General features: G+C 46.1%; 1 protein-coding gene across 2 annotated transcripts in view; it reads left to right on the top strand.

Annotated features, from left to right (window-relative positions):
- Positions 1 to 24,893, top strand: part of NTRK3 (neurotrophic receptor tyrosine kinase 3) — a 180,642-nt gene that overhangs the window by 134,067 nt on the left and 21,682 nt on the right. For both annotated transcript variants that reach the window (XM_026856300.1, XM_026856299.1), the window contains exons 12-14: positions 4,109 to 4,239; positions 8,345 to 8,517; positions 14,004 to 14,247. In XM_026856300.1, the coding sequence (XP_026712101.1) occupies positions 4,109 to 4,239; positions 8,345 to 8,517; positions 14,004 to 14,247 (548 nt within the window). The remainder of the gene's footprint in view (positions 1 to 4,108; positions 4,240 to 8,344; positions 8,518 to 14,003; positions 14,248 to 24,893) is intronic.

Here is a 24,893-nt window from a genome sequence, read left to right as displayed (position 1 = left end):
GCTGTTTTTAGACAGACACTTTTCTGACTGAGTGCACTTTAAGCACAGATCAAGCCAGCCATCCTGCAAAAGGTTCAGAGGAGGTTAGGTAAGATCTCATCACAGATCCAAAGCTGCAACCCTTCTGCCTTTGCTCTTCCAGAGAAAAGGAAAGCTTTCTGCTCTGGAGGCAGTTTGTAAAGGTGGGTGCAGTGTCCCAGACTTACTCATACTCTTGTTAATGCTCGAGCTTACCCACCTGTTACCGTCACTGAACTCAAGTCATGGGGCATTTCCAACCAGGGGCAGGCTGGGCGTTCTATGATGTGGTTCATGTGTTATGTGGAACAACCGTCAAGGCAAGAGTTGAAACAGGTTCTCCATGCATTAAATCTTGATGGACAAGAAGGAAGGTAGGGGATCTGCCTAACTCTCCTTCTGTGTCATGCAGCAACATAGCAATCCCAAAACAAGGACTGCAAGACGTTTTATTTAAAACTGGAATTACTTCTGTGTTGTGCGCTCACATCCTTCCTGTAGATACAGCGCAGCCTTGAATGAGTTCCCATCATGCTGTCAAGTCTGCTTATTTTCCTGTCAGGTCTTGCTGTGGCTCCTGCATAGGTTCTTCTTTTGAATTGTCTTGTTGGCTTGTTTTTATAAGTTAATGGTACAGGGGGGAGAAAAAAACAAAGAGAGTGGTACTTATGGGAAGACAGTTTGCATACACCTTGTCGGCAGGGCTGACTGCAACACAGCCGAGACAGATTAGCACACCACTGCCTGCCTAAAACAAATAAACACCAGCTGTTTATCAGACAGGGCTCAGCATTCTCCAGGAGGAGGTAAACAGATTTATGCAGATGAACCTCCCAGGTGCCCTTGCAGCACAGCATCTTTCATGGCTACTCGGCCTTCCTTATGAGTTACAGCCAGGACAGACGAGCAAAGAGATGCAAGGTTAGCACAATAACACAGCCATTTGCACAGTGCCAGGGCAGTTTGTCATTGCTTTATGTTTAAAGCCCATATTTAATAGTAATGTAGAATTAATCATAGTGCTGATCTCACTGTGAATGGAAGAATTTGATGTAAACTTCAGTATTTTAGGCCTATAGCATGTGAAAAAGCAATTTATTATAACTCACTTATTATTCCATTTGTGCCTAAAATACTATGAAGTCAAATTTACGGCCATTCAAGGTTGAGAGAATTTGTGATCAGTAAAAGTACTTTTCTGACTCTACATTAAGATTGCCCAGTTGCTGTCAAACAGCTTAACTTCACAAACCCTTTTTTTTTTTATAACCATCCAAGTTTACTTTAAATCCAGCAGTGCTACGTGAGTCCACTACCTCAAAAGGATTGCTCCTCCCTCAATACAACTCTGTCTGCCACAATACCTCCTTTAATTCTCCATATAAATTTTTCCTGAAGCTTTTCAGGTGACCCTAACAACTTGCTGCAAAATCTGGTCTTGAAGACAGATGGGATATTATTTAAATAATGTAGACATAATTACACAGTCTGGATGCTAGTTCTCACAAGTGTCTGATCATTTATTAAGATATTGTTGGGAAGAAAAATAGGGAGCTGAAAATTTTGAGCAAGACCCTGGGGAGTTCAGAAAGAGAGGTTTATTTCTGTTCTCATGGTGTTACCACTTAGTCATCAGAAGTGTAAATAATCTAAAATCGTATTGCTGGTTATTGTGAGACAGTTTCTTTTTAAACTTTATCTCACATGAAATGGGGCAATCAGATTGCAGTTGATACATTTCTGTTGGGATTATGAGTTTTTTAAAGTGTCCTTGGGCTCCTCTTAATACAAGACCATTTCCCCACAGCTTTCTCGACTGCTGTTATTCAGGAGACCAAGAATGCAAATACATCATTTGTCAATACAGTGAATCCTAGGTACTGTAGTGATGAGTGCTATAGAAATGCTTGCCAAGAGAAAGAGGAAAAAAACCTTTTTTCCTCTACTCTGTTAAGTAAATTGGTGTCATTTGAGCTTTTCTTAGATTAGGACTTTCCTCACCCAAGTGCATCACTTAACATTTCAACACGTAATATTTCAGATTTCTCAGGGTACTCCTTAAACACTCAGCTAAGTCAGGTGGAGAAGGCAAAGTCCACATGTGATTTGTTCTCACTGGCTGTCACTTCATATTTAAAACCAAAGTAATTTTGGATGTGCCTACCATCCTGTCCCTTAATGTTACCAATATTATTAATATTGGTAACTAACAGTTTTCAGTCGATTGAACAATTAATGGAAAGGTCAACGGGAATTCTCTGTAGAGGCATCGTTCATTACAAGGCCCATTGCTTATACAATCTCACAGCATCCATCTTCCCAAACAAGCAAAAGGGCCAGAGATGGCAGCTCCTTAAACCCACCTGTGAGCTTCTAATTAAAAAGCTTAATTGTATGAAAGCCATTCGGGTGTAAGCCTTCCAATCCATTGACATTTTGATGCAGTAAGTGGTATCTACGCTGTTGTGGGACATGTGCTCCCTCGGGTCTCTATGGGTGCCTACTCGGGTGGTAGGAGCTAGTGGCAGACTGCGATCACTCTTAGTGATGTTTCCCTGCAGCCAGTCTGAAACCCGGTGTTAGTCATGTCCACCTCCTGCATCTGCAGTGCCCAGTGCAGCTGAGCTATGGGGTGCATAGCTGGACACGTGGCACATGGAAGAGATGGAGTAAACTCAAAAGCAGTCCTGTTTGTGAGCAAACGGATGCAGGACCAAGTTACGAGTGCCCCAGGGTAGGAGAGGAAAGAGGGCACTGTCCCATCTAATGCCTCTGCTTCAGGAGACCTCTAATGCATCGACTTTTGCTCACCAAGCATTGGAGGAGAGTGTGTAGCTCCCACTGTCCTGCCATGGCCATCAGGCTGAAGCTGGGGGTGGTCTGTGCTACCAGTTCTCAAGGGAGGAGGAAGTAAGCTCCAGTGAAGGCTGTTTGGAGAGATGAAGTTTTGGGTATGGTGCCTCCAGAAAATGCTGAGGTGACTGTGCATCTCTAGCTGCTTCCACAGTTCATTCCAGGTGCTAATAAAAGCCCCTTTGTATTGCCAGAGTTGAATGGGTGCTGTGATGCCAGAAAGGTGCTTAGAGGTTTGGCAGCAAATAGTTGTACCCTAGTGTTGTCCCCAAAAATTGTATATGGATACCCCCAAGCTCTCCCAGCAACCAGTGATATTTAATCATGGTGCAGCATTTGTGGATATCCTGCTAGTTGCTTATCTACCCTTGTAGGTGCCTAGTACTTGGGTAGATCTAGCCTTTATGAATGACCCTGTCAGCTGAGCAGACCAGTCTTCACAGGCCTCTGTACTTCTGTTAAATTAATAGCTATTGCTCTTTTGATTCTTCCTGAAACCTCAGTTGCTATTCTCCGTCAGTCCTTGCCGTCCTAAATGTCAGTGGAAAGGATCATTAAAACTAATGGGTTTAGTTTGTCTGTTGTGCCAGTGACTTTATCCTGGGATGACCTGTATCTGAGGGAACAGTCGAGTAGGAGATGACTGCAGGGTCAGGGTCTTGTGGCAGGGCAGTGCTCGGCACTACCAACCAGCTGCTGCTCGTGCCCTAAGGTGCATTGGGGTCAGTTGTCCTTCTCCCCTTGGAAACACTTTGACTTTACAAGGTTCGGCCTCAAAAATCTGTCCGAGTTTGGGTTTAAACTGATCCCAGTTGAAATGTAAAACTCAGCAGGACCTTCTAATCTCACCTGGCCTGGCATAGGAAGTATGTGACTTTTGCTATGCCTCACAAAAGATGAATTATTTCCAGAATCATTCCAAAGAGATTCAGGTCTTTGTAAGACATTTTGCCCCAAAGGTTCCTCTCCCCGAGGACAAGCTTTCCTCAGGCTTGTAGTGAGAACGTGATAAACCTCAAATACTTTCCTCACAGATGTTTTGCATGAGACTAGCTCTATCCCAGAGATGGCTGTGTTCCATGGGTGGGTAAAAAGATCCCTGTAGATATTTTTACAAAGCAATTTCAGATCCTTTACAGCTTGCTAGAAAATTGAATTAGTTGTTTTCCATTCCCTGAATTAACCCTGATTCATTCTTCCCTCAACCCTCTCCCTCTTCCTCCCCTCCCTCCAACAGATGTCCAGCATATTAAGAGGAGAGACATCGTTTTGAAGAGGGAGCTGGGAGAAGGTGCCTTTGGGAAGGTGTTCTTGGCCGAGTGTTACAACCTCAGCCCCACCAACGACAAAATGCTGGTGGCAGTGAAGGTAAATCCCAAGGGTGAAGGGCAGAGTGTAGGGTAGGGGCTGGCTGGCAAAGTGAGGCTGGATGAGCCTGCGTGGGAAAGGGAAGCAGGGGAGGGCTGGGGGCCAGGGGCAGAGATTTATCTGATGCCGGAGATTGCGGTAAATCCACTTAGTCACACAAAGTTTCAGTGTTTCGCTTCAAGGTCGTCTATTCTCACCAATGCCAAAGTCTCTCTTCCTGCTGACACGGCCAGGAGACAGACGGGGAGGAGAAGCTGGTCTGGAAGCTGTAAGCTCCCGTGCAGCTGCAGCAGCGCAGTGTTGGAGTCCACCTTCCCTCCACGAGGGAGTGGGGCCCTTCTCTTTCTGGATTTTATCTCTTTGTGGAACATTCAGAAGCTGAAACAAAAAAGGACCTCAGCAAAAAATGAGCATTTAAAAGCTAAGCACGACTGACCAATTTTCTGGGATCAATTTGCTGCAAGACAGGCAAAGCAACTCAGCTCGGCTCTCGCTTGCGTAGCCGCAGTTCGTTCCTGTTCTGGTGATTTTGAGCCAACAAAAGTTCAGCTTGGCTTGTGCTGTGCTGTTTGCTTCTTTGTGAGGGTCCTCATGCGAGCTGTGCCTCATCAGTGTGGCTCTGGGCAGAGGAGACCGCTCAGTGCAGGAATGTGCTCACCTCTCAAGTGGCACCAGTTGGCAGACACACACAGTCTAATCCCTGGGAGTTCATTGATGCCTCTTAACTCCTTGGAAGAAGATCTGCATTTGAACCAAGTCTCTCTACAGGAAGAAAGATTCCAGCACTCTCTCTCCAGGATGCTGGAGGCATCCAGTTACTTGAGAATTGTTTTAATCATTGGCAGTTCAAGCTTTTTTTTTTTTTTTTTTTTTTTTTTTTAGCTCATTTGTCCCCTTATGCTCCAGCCATGAACTGCAAGACTGCACCTTTCACCTCTGAGACGGGTTAAAGCTGAGGTAGCACACCTACCTATATGATTAATTGTCTGATTATATGGCTGGTACCTATCGGTGTCAGCTGCCTATCGCTGTCAGCCATCCCTTATACGATCCTGTCTCTCAAGTCTCTTCTGATTTTCATTTGCATGTAGGAAGAAACAGCACCCAGACTTGTTTCTGTTAATTGTTACTATGAGCTTACATCTCCAGAGTGTCTTTCATCCTGCGAGATCATGCAGATCCAGCTTCAGAGCATGGCCTTGAAATCTGGCTTCTTTCCAGCTCTTGGGGAGGGGGCAAGGAAAAAAAATCCCTCTAATTTCTGCCACATTGTAAGTCTTAGGGGGGAAAAAAGAAAAAGGCTTTACATATTAAGTTGAGATTTGGCTGCATTTCCTGAAGATCTCATGCTTCTGACAGAGGCTGAGAAATACCTCCCTGGTCACTGCAGCTCGGGACAGCAGCAGGACATGCTGGTTAGGGCAGCTGAGTCCACAGCCCAGAATCAGCCTCTGCTCTGCTCTCAGGGACTCCCTCCCAGGGCCAAAGAAGGTGGCTGTGTTACTCACTCAGCTATATGGACTCAGATTTTCAGCAGATCTAAAGGTTGCATCCTCTCAAATAAGATGAGTTTTGATGTGATGGCATGGACAAGCTTCCTGTTTTATTCAGCTTGCCTCTGAGAGCATCCTAAGAAATGCACCAAACCTATATTCAGCAAAGAGTGCTAAGGTTACAAAGTCAAGTACTAGAAATGCTGGAGGGGCTGGTATTCAGGGCATGTCCTCTGAACACATACTTTTCATTTTTCTGTGGGCTGCTCCATTGTGATGATCACTCCTGTGTCCAAGAGCTCCCTGGATGTGAGTGCACTCATTTTCACAGCCTCCCAACGAGGTGCTTGGGTTGTATTATCCCCATTTTGCAGAGGACAGCTGGAGACACAGGGAAACTGAGCTGAAAGGAACCACTTAGGTGGAGGATGGAGTTACTCCTCTGTCTTTCCCTCCCCACAGACAGCAGGTACCAGACTCACGCTGAGCCCTGCTGCAGCAATAAACACATGGTGCTTGTGCAGGCCTGGCCCTGATGCTGCATGAGAGGGGATTTTCCAGGTAATATTGGAACAACTGACACTTCATGACAATGGCTGCAACCTGCAGATGCTGAGTGACTTGCCAGATGTCACGCCGGAACCGTGAGATGGAGGCACAAATACAGTCCACCTGAAACCTTCCTAGGAGAGGCATTTCAGTGGTTTTGTTGAGACATCACTTCTCTTCCTCTGGTCCTGGTCTTCTTTTACTGTTCTACCACTTCCAGCTCCTGTTTCTCTTATTTTTAAATGTTTGGCTGTGCAACCTTAGTAATGTGGGGTTTTGTGTGTGTGTGTGTGTGTGTGATATTTGCAAACTTACAGTCCTAACATCTCGTAGAAATTATTGTGTGTGAAGGAGAGGAAACCTAAATGCACTGCAGCTTGAAATGTTAACTGCAATCCCAGGAAAAAGAGGGAGAAAAGAGTGATGGGGGAGAGGGCTCTTTTCCTGGGGAAAAATAGGGTAGCATCAACATTATGAAAATATTAAATGACTAAAAGTAATTGGGTGTCTGAGATTAGGATGGATGCTTTGACATCTGCACTGTGTAACTAACATCCATCTAAATACCTCTAGTCAAGCTATCCCAGAGGATGTAGAAATTAAAATAAAATTATGCCATGTGACCAGGAGTTTGGGGGCAGAAGAAGGAGGTATGGAGGTGGGGCAGTATTCTAAGGCTTGGGTAAAAAACTTGCAGCAGATCTGCTCCAAGGAGAAAAGCACTTACTCTGGAGGACTCACTGCTTTGCTGCGCATGGCATCGCATCCAGCAGTGCCATGCACCAGCCACAGGTGCATCAGCAGTTGTGCTCAGCCTCTTCCTCTATGCACGACATTCTGATGCTTAACATTCCCTTTTTTGCACAGAAACTGGAGCCTGCACCTCCTGATGCCACCTCTCCTGTCCACATGGGGAGATTCAAGGCATGGAGAAAAGGGAGCAGGAATATTTGTGTGTAGGTATGGGGAGAGCTACCTAGTGTTCCCCATCACTGAGGGGGAACCGGTGCACATTACATTGGTTCTGAGGATAACTGATAATAGTTGCCTTAAATCCTTTTTTTTTGGCTCCTGTTAGGCTGCATGGTTAAAGCCAGAATTGGTACTAAACAGTCCTGGCAGGTAGAGGATGGGAAGAATATAATTGAGACTCAGCAATTCAGAATTTCCTCATTTCCTTAAATGTTTGTAAAGACTGTGCTGATTCTCGTGGTCGTCCCGTCTTGTCAAATGTTCTGGACTTCAACTTTTTTTACTAAGTGCCATCCCTTGATACCCTGGGATGACAACATGCTGCTTTCAAACTAGCTCTCCAACGCAACTGCACAATAATGCATGAACAAGCCAGACTCCAACCCTGGGGAATTCTCCCTGATCACCAGCTGCACCCACAGCAACATCTTCATAGAAACCCTGTGATGCTGGGCTGGTCCACGCAGCCTGGAGCCTGCAAGCTACCCTGCAATGGCAATGTGGAAGATGAGATATTCTCAGTAAGGATACCGATTTCAGCATCAGTCTGCCAGGGGAGATGTTATAAACAGCAGGGAATAAAAACATGATTTTAAAAATTATGAGAAAAGACTTGACAGTGTCCTTCTTCAGAGGCAGTTTGAAAAATCCGCACAATAACTGCACAGCCAGGCAAATCCATCTTCTGAATAAAGGCAGTGTAGTCAGCTATTTCAAAATAAAAGACAGATAGCAAGGACTGGCTGGCTCAGGAATTTAATAATAATGAGATATGAAGCCATTCACTCTTGGGTCACCAGTACAAATCCTGCCCAAGCTGGGAATAATTGGAAGCTATTACCCTCTGAGGCATGTTTGCTGCTGCCTGGGAAACGAGTTGGGGAACCCGCTGGGCCGGTAACTACATGAACAAAATGCTGAGGTGGTGCCACCGGCATCTACTACCAGCCCTCCCAGTGCAACCGGACTGGTGGCAGTGGTTCCTCTCCCCTCCCTTCCTCATCAGCCCCTCTGCGATGCTTCAACCCACTTGTTCTGGCTTTGCCCCCCACCTGAGCCCACCCTGTATGTATCTGTGCCCCTTCTTTCAGGCGCTGAAAGACCCCACCTTGGCAGCCCGCAAGGATTTCCAGAGGGAAGCAGAGCTGCTCACCAACCTGCAGCATGAGCACATCGTCAAGTTTTATGGCGTGTGTGGCGATGGTGACCCACTCATCATGGTCTTCGAGTACATGAAGCATGGTGACCTGAACAAGTTCCTGAGGTATGTGCCAAGGCTGGCTTGGGAGATGCTGTACAGCCACTCCGCAGCTCCAGTGTGGTTTGTTAGAGATCTGTAGTGCACCAGTGACACCATTACCGTGGGGATGCTGGTGGGCTGAGTAATGAGAGCTGGTTGTTCCAAGGACGGCTTGTAGGAGATGATAGTCCTCACCAGATTTGGTACTTTATTAGCTTTACCCCAACATTTCCTCTCAGGCAGTCCCAGGGATGGTCCCTGTGAGCTATGGAAACCAGAGCTTTGTTCTCCTACCCCAGCGAGTTTGAAGCTGCATGAAGTGTGGCTACAACACCTCTCTGCTCTGTGGGAGTAGAAGGACACGGAGCCATGGCTGTCAGCATCTCCGGGTCTCATACACCCAGCAAAGCCATGGCCTGCTGAAACCTGTGATGGCCATCACTCTGCCTGTCAGCCACCTCCTGGTTCAATAACACAAGAACCAAAATATTCCTTTGAGAAACTTGCTGGAGTCCTTGGTGTGATTGGGTATTTACTGATCTCTAGTTCTCACTCCTATTTCAGAAAAGACATGAGAAATGTTGTAGGGGCCTCAGGTGGTGCCTGTAGAGTCCATCCCTGGTCCTTGTTCCCTAAGCCTCACCAGACAGAGATCCTGACTGAGATACAGAATATCTTAACTGGTGGCGCCACGCTGCTCAAGAAGCTAGACAAGTCCTGATGAAGTGTGGTAATTGCCTTCCCTGCCTCTAGAGAGATGCAAACTGCTGGAGGCCACCCCCTCGCCCCCATCATCATTCAACCATTTCATCACTGTGAGGCAGATAATTTGTGTGCCCTGAATCCACCAGTGGTGAGGGGCAGGGAGCAACTGGGGGAGGATGTTTGTGGTGCTGTTCTCCCATGATACAGAAATTATGCTCTGAAACCTACGTGCAAGTGGAGTGGTACTTACCTCTTGAAATAATTAGTAGTTTTATTTCCCAGTATTTAGAAAATTGGACCCTTGATATTTTCCTGTTTTGACTGCTAAGTGTGAACATGGCTGCAGCAGGAACAAGAAGCTTGAGCACAGCACATTTAGATCTGGGGTTGGGATACACACAGTGATTGTTTTTCCACCATCACAGTCAATTTCTGATCAGGAAACACAGGTCATTCCCTGAGGTTTTCATTTCTAAACAATCACACCAGAGAGCTATGGGGAAGGACCCCAGAGGATTCTTCTTTCCTCTGCCAAGCAGTGCCAACCTGTCTGCATTTTCCTTGGGGCATTTGCAGGGCAGTGTCTGAGCTGGAAACATCCCTGCAATGGTGTCTCTCCTCATTTTGGCATAGTTGGGTAGATTGAATATGATTTTATAGCTCAGGCTCTGTCTCAGGCTCTGGACAGATGACATTCTTTGCAAGGTAGGACAAGTGAAGGCCGATGCTACACTAGGTTTACAGAGCTCCTTAGACCCATGTTCGAGGGGCAACAAGCTTGGTTACTCTAGGACCCTCTGTCTTGCAGGGGCTCAGCAACCTCCCAGCAGCAGCGGATTGAACTCTGCCTACTGGCGTGAAACCATGCATTGGGCTGAAATGGTGTTTTAGCACAGACTGGAGATGCAGTTTTAAGGACAGTGCCTCAGACTCATGATTAGATGAAGGCAATCTAAAATAGACTGTGAGAGGATGCATTCTTGAAGTGTTTCAAAAGGAAGAGCAGAAAATTGATCCATCTTTTTTCCCCAGCAGAACCATCAACCTTGTTCTCCTTTAGAGGAGGTAGATGTTGCAGCTGAGCCATAGCTTCCTTCACTGCTCTGACTACCCAAACAGTATAGTACAAAACAGGCTTCCTCGCTGTCTCAGAGGGATGTCTCATCCCCACTGCTAATGCCTCGTGGAATTGCTTCACACCACAATGTGCTCCTAGGGCTGCTTTTCTGCTGGAGCCACGGACTCCATCACCCCTGTGTCCCAACCCTGCCTTGGGACACCTTTCTGGCTGAAGGGAAAGAAACTTTCCAGTTGTGTGGTCTGTGGGATTGCATCCTCTCATCTTTCAGCTGCATTTAGCTGCCAGCTTCTCCTTCTCATGTAGCTATGGAGCAAGCAGCTATAAGTTCTCTTCTCTGCATGTTGGTGTGTGATAGGCACTGAAAGCCCTTTGTGTCCCAAAGGAAGCTGGCTTTGGGACAAGGGAGCTTATATCCAGCAAATGGGAACTTGAAATGCCTAAGGGGAAATATGGAAAGAGAGTCTTGGGTTTTGTTTGTCAGATCAGCTATCTGCTGGTGGAAAACTGGGGTGCTGCAGGGGCGTTGGAGAGCTCTGGTGGTGCAGGAGCATGGGGCATCCCTCAGCAAGCAGCAGATTTTACTGTGGCATGATTCACCCAGCCCACAGCAGGAGATGGTTGCTCCCAGGCACTGGAGGCCAGGGGTGCTGGGAGTCTGTAAGAGACACTAAGATGGACTTTTCCCAGCTTAACTGCAGAAATTGGAAAAGCAGTAAAGTGGAAGAGGCCCACTTTAGACCCAGTTTCCTAGAGAAAAGCACAATAAATAAATTCCCCTCAGTGTTGTTAGACCTTTCTGTGCTTCCCAGAGAAGAGAGAGAATTTTACTGGTCTGTAAAATTAGCTAGTGTGGCAAGGGGAAGCATTAGGATCAACACCTACCAGCTGGGTTAGAAGTGGCATGTATTGGGATGGCTCTACACACCTCCCAGGGCCCCTGCCTGTAAGAGCATTGCTGGTGGTGCAACAATTTGCCCTGCTGCCCATACTGGGGGAGACTGTAATCATGGTGTCCTGGCTAACAGAAAAGGGATAGTGAAAAGATCCTGCTGTGGAGAAGTACAGACATTGCTCTCCAGGGAGCATGGCATCCCTAGGGCTGGTGTAAATTGGGGCTGGAGAGTGCCTGCAGGTTGTGTGTGCTTGGGTGCTGCCCAGCTCACAGACCCGCAGCTCGGGGGTCTGCAGCAACCGCCTTCCCCCAGTGCTTACCAAATACCTCCATCGCTTCCTCCCTTTTCTTGTCACTAGTTTTCTAGCCTTTGTTTTCTCTCTGTGACAGCAGCAAATTTGAAGTAGGGATATTTGTACTTTGTCATTGCAGACCCGCTTTGCAGTCTATAGTAAGCTGTTGCCATTTGCTGTTAACTCAGGCAGTAGATTTTGTTAGAAAAGTTGCGAAGTTTCGAGGTTTTTGCGTCAGCCCTTCCAGTGAAGCAGCCCCACAGTGGGACTGTCTCGGGACAAAGAAGAATTTCAGCAGAAAAAGCCAATTAGGTGATTTTCTTCCCCATGTTGACAAAAGCCTCCATCACTCCATGATGGAAAAAAAACCCCAAGGGTTCTTTAGTGGGAGATCCACCCGATCTTATGGCCTCTCTCTAAAGCTGACTTAAACCCCTTTCCCTAAGAAAGATGGGCAGACCCTTCTTGTATTCCCTGTAGGCTTCTTGACACAACTAAATGTACTAATATCTTTCCTGTTAATCTCATATATGTGTTGATAATTCTTTCTTCTAGACTACAACCATGTGGGATGGAGAAAGGGAGGAAGGGAAGTGTATGTACTATATAGGACATACTGAGGTGTGCCCCATGTAGTAGGATGTACAAAGAACCAGTGAAGGCGTTGGCTGACCATTTTTTAAACATCATCTGTTCCCTTCCAAAACAGACATTTCTTTGGGGGCCATTACTGTATTTGCAAAAAAGTGGCAGTAATGAGATAGTAATAAAAGCTTCACTTCTCACCTAGAAATGTTTACCTCTGATGACAACAGGTATCAGCTGCAGCTAAATATGGTGTAACTGCAAGGCATGACAGGTACAAACTGTCCAGCACAATTTTAGAAGCTATTGTTTGTCCTGCTTTGCTGTTTTTAACTAACCTTCTCAATCTTGGCTCAGCTTCACATGCTGTCGACATCTGTTGTCACCACCAGGTAATTTCCTGGGGTAAACCCGTCTGTGGGCTGTTTAAATAAGACATCAAGCAGTCATTACTGCAGACACTCTTCTGCGAATCCCTCTTGCCCTCAGCAGTTCTTCCAGTGCTCCCACCATGCCCACGAGCCTCTGGGATGCCTCCGGCAGCCCCAGCTCTGCCACCCACAATGCTGCTCCCAGCCAGCTCATCCCACATTCACTGCAACATCACCCACTCGCGAGTCCCAAAAAACACTCCTGGCTTCTCAGCACTCATTTCTAGAGCTCCTCTCTGCTTCCAGCTGTTCTTTCTACCATGAGGGAACCTTCGGTAGAGCAGCAGGAGGTAGCTGAAGAGGGGGTATTTGAAAAACTATTGTTTGCATCTCAAATGCCTGGATACTAATCCCTTCGGTGCGCCTTCAAGCCCAACAGAGAAACTAGGGAACGAAGACAAAGGAGGGAAACAGTTTGGATCTTGTTGTGGGTTGTTCAGTCCCATGTCAAGAAAGAGGGAAAGCTCTGTATGTGCAATTTCAATTTGCTATCTCTCTGTGGGGTTACTGCTGATGACAGGGGTGAAATGCCAAGAATTATTTCAAGAACAGTATGAAAGCCTTGAAGAAAAAGCTGTACTGAATCTTAGTCTCAAGGAGGAAGGTCACAGCAAAATCTCTTGCTTTTCCCTAAATATGAGGGCTTTTGTTATACCACCTTCACACAGGCTACTACAAGGTGAGATCTACCAGGGGAAGAGACATCACAGAGGGAACACGGCAAAGACAGGCTTGGTACGCAGCAAGGAAGGGGACTAAAAGGAGACAGGACAGGAATAAGACTGACCTTAAGTCCTGCATTTCCAATGCACTTGGTTCATCAGAATATTTCCTTTTGTTGCCCAGGATGTTCCCTGCATCTGCTGACATCCAGGTCTAACCTTTGCACCTGTGTTTGTGTCTTCACAGTTCACAGTATCTGTGTTACCTCAGGGATAGCTTAGAGTATAAAAGGTGTTTTCCAGGGATGAAGCTGCTGGTGTTCCTCTGAAACCTTTTCTGTGATCTCTGGCTGTATTGATATCGATCAGAGGGTAGTTATTTGGTGATATGGGATTAATAAAGAGACAAGGTAGCATGAATATGATGGCTGTGGAAGAAAGGGGGTGATATCTCTACCTCTGGGAAGGTTTCCAGGGTGTAAGAATTAATTGGAGCAAACCTGTAAATATCTGGAGGCTCATTAGTTTTGCATAGGTCTTGCCAGAGAAGAATGTCCATGTTGCATCAAGGTCCCTCTGTCCTGGCAGTCTGTCTCCATTTGTGGCCATAAGAGGTTGCTGGCAGTAGAGTAAGGATAGGATGAGGATGTATGGCACCCACTCACCCACCAAATATTCCCCCAGCCTCCTGTTCTCTTAAGCTTTTCTTTTTTTCTTTCCACTGGAGCTGTGTGTACATCCTCACAGTTCAGAGTTGGGGGCTAGTTCCCACCTCAGCAGGAACAGCGACCGTGTGGGATTCCAATCTCCTGGTCACTTTGGAGACCCAACTCTATGCTTTTTGCTTCTTCCTCCCTATAGGGCACATGGCCCAGATGCTATGATCCTCGTGGATGGGCAGCCTCGACAAGCCAAAGGGGAGCTAGGGCTATCCCAGATGCTTCACATCGCTAGCCAGATCGCCTCTGGAATGGTGTACCTTGCCTCCCAGCACTTTGTCCATAGAGACCTGGCCACCAGGAACTGCTTGGTCGGAGCCAACCTGCTGGTGAAGATTGGAGACTTTGGGATGTCAAGAGATGTCTACAGCACTGATTACTACAGGGTAAGGCAGATCCAGCGGCAGTCTAATGCTCAGAGCAAAGGGAGACTAGGAAATGTTAGAGTAAATCAGTTTTTGGAGCTCTTGGGCTCACTCACTTGGTTATTCCCTCATTGAAACACGCACACAGATGTTGATCCCTGAATCACAGTCCTTTTGAGTCCTGGGCATGCTCGTAGTTCAGACATACCTGCAGATACCTACACACAGAACTCTGTGATGGCCCAGCACACAGTCACATGCTTTGGGATGGCTCTGAAGTCATCTCATTCTTACTTCCTTCCTATTTTTTCTCCCTCTTTTTTGAAGACATTGATAAATTAAAGGTAATCCAAAGAGATGACAAAGACTACAGGCTGTGACCTCTGGTGTTAGATTAAAGAAACATAATACAGGAACCTAGAGAAAAGGCAACTGAAAGACTGACTGATAAGTGCATAAAATATGGAAGAGGAAATAATAGGCAATTTAGGTTCGACCTCAAAACACTTTTTTCGAGCAGGGTCATAATTTAGAGAATAGAATAATTTGCCAGATGTAGGCTGCTGAGGGCCTGTCATTAAAGAAGTTCAGAAAGAAACTAGGTAAAAATGCCTGGGTTTAGTGCAGAGGCTAATCCTGCACTCATCTCTGGGGACAGACTCAATGAGTCAGGAATGCCTTTCCAGCCTTTTCTTCTGTGATTTGTGCTCACGCTGTCCCCTTGTCTTGCTCGCTCCCTTTGTACCTGTCTGCACTGCCCTATCTGCCGGGATGGAAGCCTCCCTGGGGGACACAGCGTGTTTCTCACCCTGCCTCAGCTACAGGAGAAGCTGTGATGTGTGAAGTGTTTGAAGCACACTGGAGTAGGTATTTGTTTCTGGGCCACTCACCAGCAGGGAAGGCTTTTCAGGCTAAGGAGCGGTGGTTTACAGCCTGATGCTTGAACTGAGGTTGGTTTATTTCTGATTACAACATGGATATTTGGCTTTGAGGATGATTTCTATCAGCTACCTGACCAACCATAGGGTTGACCTATGGTCTTGATCTGATTCAGAAGGTTTTCTTTATGTCATAGGCAGTTGCCAAGTGGAGTTACCGTGTTGGAGAGGAGGAAAAATGTGATCAGATTTCCGCTCAGACCTATCACCTCTCCCAGCCCAGGACATTGGCTTATCACTACATTTAATTACCAGTGAGGGAACCAGTCTTCACTGTGCAGCACAAAAGCCCATGTTGGGAAATATCTCAGGCAGGTACTGGGCAGTGATGAGGGAAGAGAGGTGGCTACAGTCCCATCACTGCTGAAACTGCAGGAAGGAGCAAGTAGGAAAGAGAAGAGGCCAGAGGAGGATGAGAAGCTGCCCATGCGATTACCCATGTTCTTGCCTGCCTCCTTTCCTTCAGCTGTGTTAGACCTACCCCAACACCACTTGAGACAATCCCAGCTGAGCTTTCTGCAGCACCAAGAGCTCTCTATGCAATGGGACAATTTGCTGCTATTGCCATGTGCCCGCTGGGAGGACCCTCAGAAAGTGAGGATTGAGATGATCTCCACAGGCCAGTTCGTTGTTGTGGAATTTTTTTGTCTTCTCTGTGGTGGTGTCCTGTAGACCTCATCCTGTCTGTGCAAAGCGCTTTGCTGAGGATTGCTCCATGCTATCTCGTGTACTGTCATAAGGCCTTTTAGTGAACTTACTCTGCTAACACAAACTGCCATACGTGAACAAAGTAGTAACTAGTTATCGCCTGTTTACAGAGCAAGAGCTGAGCTTCAGAACAGTAGTAATCTTTTGTTCTTAGCTGATTTTCCTTCTTCTGTTTTCACAGATTTTTGGTACTTTTAAACTCTTGATCAGTAAGTCCATGCTCTGGATGCATGTTTACTAGGCGAGCACATGGAGCTGGTCTCGTTATTCACCCTTCTGGTGCACTCACAGTTATGTGACAGTCTGTGTCCTTCCCTGTCCACCACTATCTGGTACCCACCTTTCCCTCTGCCTTTGCACAGCACGGCTGCATTCGTTCTCTGCGAGAACTGAGAGGAGTCTTGCTGTCTCTGGACTGGGAAATCTATTTGGTTTCTACATGGCAACCTGCACTTCTAAGATCCCCATGTATAAGAGTAGTCAACCCTTTGAACAGAAACCTGCTTGTAACACTAATGAAGCCACATGGGGATCATGTGAATTGACTGTATTACACTTGACTTTAACTCTGGTACAAAAAAGTATTCACTTTCTCCTGCAAATGTAGGTGAGAAAAACAGTGTAGCTTCACAACAGTTGTGCATTTGTGCTCTGTCTTCCTTGTGATTTTAATGCCTAACATCCCTTGAATGAAAACTGGCCCTTCAAGGCTCCCGAGACATTCCTTTTCAGTGCACAGACCTATCATAAAATTCACCAAGGTAACCCAAGTGAGGGGTTTTGAACGGATACAGGGAGACAGCAAATGAGCCCAAGTGTGAGAACCAAACTGCTCTTAGGTCTCACCTGTGGAAGGTGGAGATGTGGCTGAAGAGTTGAACTTTGAAACTCTTTGGTGACTGGTCACATCTAAAACCTGCCTGGTGAAATTCCCATGTCTGATTGTGTGTTTGTGCATAGCAAGCTCTCCCCTGTCCACAGCCTGCCATTCCCACCAGTAGGACCTGGAACAAAGTCCTCTTCAGGTGGTTTCTAGAACATATTGCTTGGTGTGTCCAAGCTGCAGCCCAGGGAGAATACTGTAATTTGTAATTTTCTGGAAACACAGTGAAGGATTCCACCTCAAAGCTGACGCAAAGTGACAGGTCTGGAGCTCTTTGCAAGCAGAGTCACTTCGGTCCGCTGGGTCCCCATGTTTCTTTCTGCCCAGGCCCCATGAGCCTGGATAACCGGGCATGTGAATATGTGAGCATGTTTCGGGCTGAGGATTAGCTCCTAGCCATTTCCTTTCTTTCCCATTTTTAATCTTTTAAAACAAAGAAAGAACACCATCTGGCTCCTGCATTTGTGGGATGCAAAAGTGCTTTAACAAAGGTGAACTGCTTAACTTCCTGTTATACATTTGGATACAGAAAACAAACCTTTGCGTAACAAAAGCAACAGAAGCTTGTTTCCCCTCTCCTCAAGGCCCTCCATGTTCTGCCTGAAGACAGATGCGTCCTTTTCCTTGTGCATCACAGAAGGATCCCGTCAGCTGTTGCCTTTAAACCTTCTTTCAACAAGCCAGGATGGAGAGAAGATGGTTGTGGAGGTGTAGGTGGTGGGGAGAGGTGAAACAGCATCTGATTAGAAAGCGGAGGAAAGTGGAAGGACTGGGGAGACAGGGAGAAGTAGCCCAGCTTCTGTGTGAAGAATAAAGGCGGGGATGCTGAAGAAGCATTTCTGTGATGTGTTGTGTAATGTGCTGTGCAATCTTTCATGTGGGTCTCTGTGGGAAGGCAGGATGGAATATATCCATATTGGAGAGAAAAGATTTGGGCGGATTTAGTTTTCCTTGTTGTTTTCTTAAAAAAAAAAAAGTGTGAGTAGGTGATTTTTTTTAGGCATGACTCAGGACTGTGACAGCAGGTGGTGGGACGCTGCAGGTCGGGGTCATTCTGCCTCAGCCAAGCTGAGTGTGGCATGGAGACTGCAGCAAGTCAGGCACACGGTGCCTTCCCAGTGCTGTCCAGGGAGCTGGAGGCTGTCACGGTGGCGGGGGGGGGGGTTGTCCAGAGCTGGGGGCATCACTGGGGCTGGGCTTAAGGTCCCCTAGCTGCCCTCTCACCCAGCAGACTAGGGTTTGGTTGCTCCCAGAGCCCTTCTGTGGCTCTGAACTCACCTGTGCTCCAGTGAAATCCAGACCATTTTCTTTTCATCTCCCAAAATGTGTAATTCCATTCCAAAACAAAATCATGTGGTAGCTGCCCAGGGAATGTGGGAAATTTCATCATCTTTAGAAGAGAACAGTGTCTTAAACCATAGTCAACAGTCCTTGATAACTTCCAAGGTAATGTCCTGACATGGGGGACATCAGCAGTGAAGACACATGTCAAGTAGAGGAAAGATTTATGTAGGCATTAAACCTCATTAGGACATCCCTCTGTTCAGATCTCCTATGTCCTACCTTTCTGGCATCCTGCCCCAAATACAGGGCTGGACTTTGAAACCTCTTAGGGATTTAGCACCATCCTTTCCTAGAGGTCTGTCCTGAGTGTTCTCCTGGTTACAATTCATCAAACAGAGGACACCTGCTTGTCAAAAAAAAAAAAAAAAAAAAAAAAAAAAAAAAAAAAAAAAGACACATGCAGGATTTGCAAAGGGCTGTGAAAATATGTTTCTATTTCTAGCAACACAGAGCTAAACATAATAACAAAAAATGCTCACTGTTTCTGTGTCCTCACCACTCTGGAGCATTGTTTGGATTTTGGAGAGACAAAGTTTGCAGGAAGAAGTAATATCTTTTAATAGAACATATGATATTGTTGGAGGGGGTAAAAGAATGAATTTTAGTCACAGAAGCCCTCTTTGAGCTATTTTTTTTCTCAGTTGGTTTAATAAAAGATTAATATCTCTTCCTGTGAACCTTGACTCTCACATCCTTAGACCATCAGAACCAAAACAACATTTCTGCTATGACTTTGGCCTTAGGTCAGTGTTCTTTAAAACATCTAGGATCCCTCTGGCAGATGCCTCCTCCTCTGAATCACGAAGGTTTACTGTGTAAACATATTCTTTCTTCTCTCTTTAAAATGGCTAGCAAAAACCTATATCGATAGTTTTCACTACCCATTGTCACGTTGCTTTCTGATGACCATGTCCCATCTAGACCGTCTCTTACTTCAGTTCTTCTCCTGCAGATTTCAAAATACTTTTCTTTCTCCTGGGTACATTCAGTTATTTTTCCAGTGAAGTTTCCCTGCAAGTAATAGATCACTGAGGTTTAGCAGCTGCCTGGGTCATGCTCCTGCAGAAGCTCATTCAACATGGTAGATAAGACTAATAGACAAACCCTACACTGAAAGTAGATTTAGCCTGACCCACACTCTCCTACATAGAGGGTCCCTAAACAATCACACCATCATTGAATGGTGCTCTGTTCCCACCAGCTCTGAACCCTCTGCAGAGGTTTAGCTGTACTTTCCCACCAACATTTTTGTGAATCCTTGGCAGGGCCCCTTAATGCCCATGTGTATCCTTCAGCTGTACAACAATGGCTTTTGTGTCCCCTGATGCTCTCTGTTGCTTTGCTGTCCATCTCATGCAGCGTGTTTACAGCATGGGAGATCAATCCCAGCAGCGGGAAACTGCTGCCCAGCCCTGTTAGCACCAGGAAGGAGCCCTGCGATGGGTGTGTTAGGGCTCTGCACCATCACCTATGAAGGGGAATGTCCACAGGCAGAGGGGAAGAAAACTCCCTCAGAATTTCTATCTGGGATATGGTACTGTCTCACTTTGGAGGAGAAAAAAGCTGCCACTATCAGGTTTTACAGTAGACCTGGTGTACGCTGGCAGGAGTAGTCAGCTCCGGACACCAAGTGTGCTCAGGCTCCGCTCCAGTGCCGATGGGTGAGGGAAAGCAAGCTCAGTCCCTGGCCATGCTGATGGTTGTGGGGGATCTTGTGTAGATGGTACAGCGTGTGTGCCATGTCCAGCTTCCAACATCAGTACCATTGCCAGCACTTAAGTGCAGTGCAGATGCCAAACATCTAAGCATAGCCTTTTGTCTCTTCTACCCCTTCTCTGAGGTGAAAAATATTATGTGCTACTCTACATCTTTTCTGCTTGTGTGTTGGGAAGGTTTCATATCTGTAAATATATGTTCCCCTAAGGAAAGGACTTAGAAGTGAAAAGTGCTTTACTTTACCCCTGTACTAAGTGGAATCCCGGAGAGTGCTTTGTCATACCTACATAAGCAAGGGCAAAAAAGTCTCATAGTGACCTGGAGATGTGACCTGGAGATGTGACCTGGAGACTCCTGGTACTGATACAGATGGATCAGCCAGGCAGAGCCATAGTCCTGGTATGTGCAGGAGTCCGTGTCTGCTGCTGAAAGTATTACATGCCCTTCTCAGCAACTGTTTACCCCATATGTGCCATCACCCCAACCCCTGATTCATTATTTCTTTCCTCATTTTCACTGCCATCATTCCCCCTAGATGACACTTGTGTGCCCCATGAGGAGTGGACATCTCATGCCATGGTGCCTCGCAACTGCCCTGACTGGTGGTTTCGGGGCAAAAGAGCCAATTTTGCCTTGACTTCTGGTAGGGCTGGAAACAGGGGAGGTGAGGGAACCGCTCAATGTGGGTGTGTGGGTTAAGTGTATCTGTGCCTGTCCTGGTGTGTTTCCTGCGTGCAGGAAAAGTCAGTGTGATATTGAACGTGCTGGTCTTTGATATCTCTGTGGCTCCTATAAAAACCTCTGCAAATTGAATTCGTGGCACAGTTCCTTATCTCCTGAAAGGAAGATGTAACAGCATCATCTTGTGTTTTAGCCAGACATTTTTTCTCAATGCTTTTCCATTTCTACACTGAGGGAAAAACAAGTGTTGAGCCGTTTGTGGGGTGTTTTTTTTTTCCCCTTCCTCCTGTTTAAAACATTAAGAGCCCTTCACACAAAGCATCTCAAGTGCAGAAGAATTAATTTGGGAAATTAGGTTGTGTTGTATTTCTGGCATTTTCTCAGAAATGGTAATTGCCCTAATTCTCCACCCTGCCAAGACCTCCACCTGCACCCTGTTTCCCCCCTCCCCTTTTCCTCGCTGTCTACCTGTCTTTTTCCTGCTTGAGTTGCTGTTTTCATGCTGTTGCCATTTATTTCATTTCGGTAATGAGAGGGATGTGGCAGGTGAAGAGCTCTCACAATCTGGTGACATCTTCTTTGAAGCACAGGCACAAAAGAGCAGTTCAGTTTGGGGAAATAAAAACTCCCTGCTATGGTACTTGACCTCCACACTCACCTCTTCTCCTTCTCGGAATATGTTGCTGCTGGATTGCAAGTCATTTGGTTCAGATTTTTTGTTTAATGTAGTCTCAATATTCACCCAAACACTAAGCTCCGTGCTTAACCTGTCTATGTCCCCCCGCAAAACCCTCACACCCTTACTGAGAGCTAATCAAATTTATGATCTTTCAATCAAAGCTCAGCCCCATTCCCAGGCATTTGAATTGAGGCTTTTGCTTTCTCCCAACCATTGGCCTGAGCCCCAGAGAGGTGGGAGTTCAAAGCCTTTCCGTTTAACTTCCTAATGTTTTTTAACTCCTGGCCTTCCAGTTGCAGAAGACATAGATGTAGCCAGATAGGGAGGAACTGTTTGTTGTTCAGTATTTCCTGACCTAAACCACCTGGTGATGTACTTGGCAGATTCAGATCCAACAGAGATGCTACAGTGGGTAGTAAAGTGGTGGGACTCCTTGTCTCAGGAGATGCCAACAGCTGAGATGGGTTGAAAAAGTGATTGAACAGAACTGTAAAAGCAAAGTAATCTTTAAGGGGCTATCAGACACAAAATACCTCCCCTCTTTCAGGAAATCTCTGTGCCAGTGATTGTTGAGGACTGCAAGATATTGTGGGACGTATTCTGCGGGCTCTTCAGTTTCCATACTCTCCCCTCTGCATCTCTGACTGAGGTCAGGGTCCCAGCTGACTGGACTTTGGCTGCTCTTAAAAGCTGTCCAGGCTGATCTCTGCTTTCCTGTGAGCTGGGGACTGGGAGTAACCAGTCAAATGTTGGACCCAGATGAGGGGTAGTGACACCATCCCCAGGAAGTCAGAGATTCAGTTCAGTTCAGAAATATGGGATTCTTTCTTAACACAGCCAAACTACCCAAGCCTGTTCACCTCTGCTGTGAAAACTTGAAACAGCAGGTTTCCTGCAGGGATTTCAGGAGCCCTTTCCTTCAAAAAAACCCCCTTCCCACAAAACTTAACTAGGGAGGGCAGGACTTTTTTCTATTTTCAGTGTTCTCTGGGTGCAGCCAACAGAACCAGGGAGGCACAGTAAGATACTTGTGATCCCCACCCATCCTTGAGTAGTTTTTCCCTGCCTTGACTGTGAAACTGTTTGGGTTTTATTTCCCCTGTTCTAATTTGTATTGTCCAAATGTGGTTCCTGTCTACCTGCTAGAGGCTGCCTGTATGCAATGTGCTCCCTTCCTCCTGCTGTCCCCACTCTGAATATCCCATTAGCCTGAAAGCTGTGAGCTGCATGGAAAAGAGCAGAGTGCCTAGTTTTGAGCCAGATAGACTCTCTCATGGTAAAAATCCATCCAAACCACATTCCTCTGTGGTGTCACCAGAAACAAGGAAGGATTTTGTACAGGGCAGGCCAGAGAAGCTGATGGTTCCTGGGTTTTGCCAAGGTGGCCTGATTTAAACTGTAGCTAGAGCAGAAGAAGGTGGAGAACCATATGCCCATGAACTTCATTATTCTAGCCCCAGGGGGACCAGAAACAGTGTGTGTGCTCTGAGCATATGGAAATGAACTGTTCATTCTTTGGAAGGAGCACTGCTACTTACAATCAAGGGAGACTTGGATGTGTAAAATCCTCCCTTCTCACCTTATCTAGGTTGCTGGACTCATTTCCCCACTGTATCCCAGTTGGCCAGTGGCCTCTTCCTGCTTCCCACCTGCAGGACCATGATCTCAGCTCTCCTTTACCATGGGGACAGCCATGAGATCACACACATCAGTCAGGAAAGCATCCCCAAGCCTCAGTATGATCAGCAAAAGAACTGGAGGCAGTGAAGTTATAATCCAGTTTAGTGGGAGCATGGATAAATTATGACTTGCTTCGAGGCAAACTGAAGACCTCCCTAGAAAAATTAAGATGCAAATATCTTCATCATCTTCCTTAATTAAGATGTTTGCTGGGGAAGAAACCATTGCCTTTCTCTTTTCTTCCTGATTCCTGCATGGTCAGAGTTTCCACTGGTGTTCCCCTCCTGATCCCTGCCCTGTTTCGTAGTCCTGCCTCTCTCACAGCCACAGTGAGCTCCTTCTCCACGCCAGCTGGATGGAGAAAGCCCCTATTTGCAAGCAGCTGTCTTTAATAAGCAGGCTGTTTAGGGCTAGGCTGTCAAAGAGAGCATGTTCAATGTACAATCAAGGGGCAATGATGCACAAAATTGCACACACACACAAAATAGGAATCTTTTCTCCGTGTGTGTTGAGCTTTGAACGCTTAAGTGATTCCACCTCTCTCTTCCCCATCCAATTATGCGAGCAACACATGATAAAATTGCTAAAGGAATTAGTGAGGGAAATCTTTACACTGCCTAATCAATATTGTTCTGCTCAGTACAAGACATCTCCCCTGCTCTGGCCTCAGTCATGTTCTTATTTGCCCTCTGAAAACACAATTTCACCTTCTCACTATTTGGGCTGTGGTGACCAAGAGGAAAACCAGCAGCCTGTCTGTTGAAAAGGTTTGTAAATAGTTACAGAGTTTCTTCCTTGCATTTAAAAAGAAAAAAAAAAAAAAAAAAGCCCTGCCAAAACCATGTTTCAGGGTTTTAAAGAGGCTTGCTGTGCAGGCCAAAAATACCTTTCATCTCTTTCGATTGTATGGCCTTACAGAAATGGCCAGCAACCTTATAACAAAGACACTGGATGACAATTTTTCTGAGCATCACTGAGGCAAGACGCCAGATTTTATGGGCCACTAGACTGATCCAATATAGCAAATCCTGTGTTCCACTGTGGATTCTGAGACCAAATTATCAATTAATGTGAAGCATTAAAAAATCCAAATCCCTTTTAGTTCCCTGCAGTCATTAGTGACAAGATACAATATCTATAGCTCAGTGCTTTGCCAGCATCCCCTGGCAGCAAGGCAGAAACTCCACTCCCATTTTTTTGACTACATACAAGGAAAACATATGAGATCAGTGGTTTTTACAGTCAGATTCGTCTGCCTCTTCATATTTACTTAGATAGAGGAATAAATCAGGTTTGGGTTACTCTCTGTGTTAGTTATTTGTTATTGGAATAAATGCATGGTAATAGATCTGACAGAGGAAGATGTTTCTCTTTCAGCTCCGTGTTTGAGGTAGGATTTGCTTTGTTCTGCACTATATTATATTGATGTTTTTTTTCCACTGCTGGATGACTTCATTTGCTCTGCTTCTTTCCAATGTCCATACCTCTGCCACAGCTGGCTTTATGATGCAGCTTTATGCGATAGATCCCCTCTTTTCTTTTTCCCCAACTGTAACATTGTAATGGAGAGGCAATTTAAACAACCATCATGAAACAATTTTCCAAGCCTTTCCGCCACCCATTTCCTACCTCAACTTTTTGGGAAGGGAGGTGAGTCAGTCATTCATGGGGCAATTCCCTAAGCAGAATGAGCTGTGGGCTACGTTTAGCAGCTCAGTTTTCACCCCTGGTGCAGGGTGGGAAGGCGTCCAGAGTGATGACTAGCTGAACACACCCTGAGACCATATTTTTGGTATTCCCTGGGCAGCTGTCAGCCTGAGCTCCTTAACAGCACAGCTAGAAGTCTCCCCCCAGACCACTGAGCTCACCAACTGCCCTTTTGTCTTGGGATTTTGTCTCATTTTTGTCCCAGTGGGAACATGAACACCTTACTAGAAAGTCAGCAGACCTTATGCTTGTCATTCACTCCTAATTTACACACTGATATCCCTACCCCTTCTCCTCCCTCCCATTCCCCAAACCTTTCCTGCTTTGATAC

The sequence above is a fragment of the Athene cunicularia genome (genome assembly GCF_003259725.1).
Source record: "Athene cunicularia isolate RWA chromosome 10 unlocalized genomic scaffold, athCun1 chr10_part1, whole genome shotgun sequence".
NCBI lineage: Eukaryota > Metazoa > Chordata > Aves > Strigiformes > Strigidae > Athene > Athene cunicularia.
This window is presented reverse-complemented; position numbering and strand designations above follow the sequence as displayed.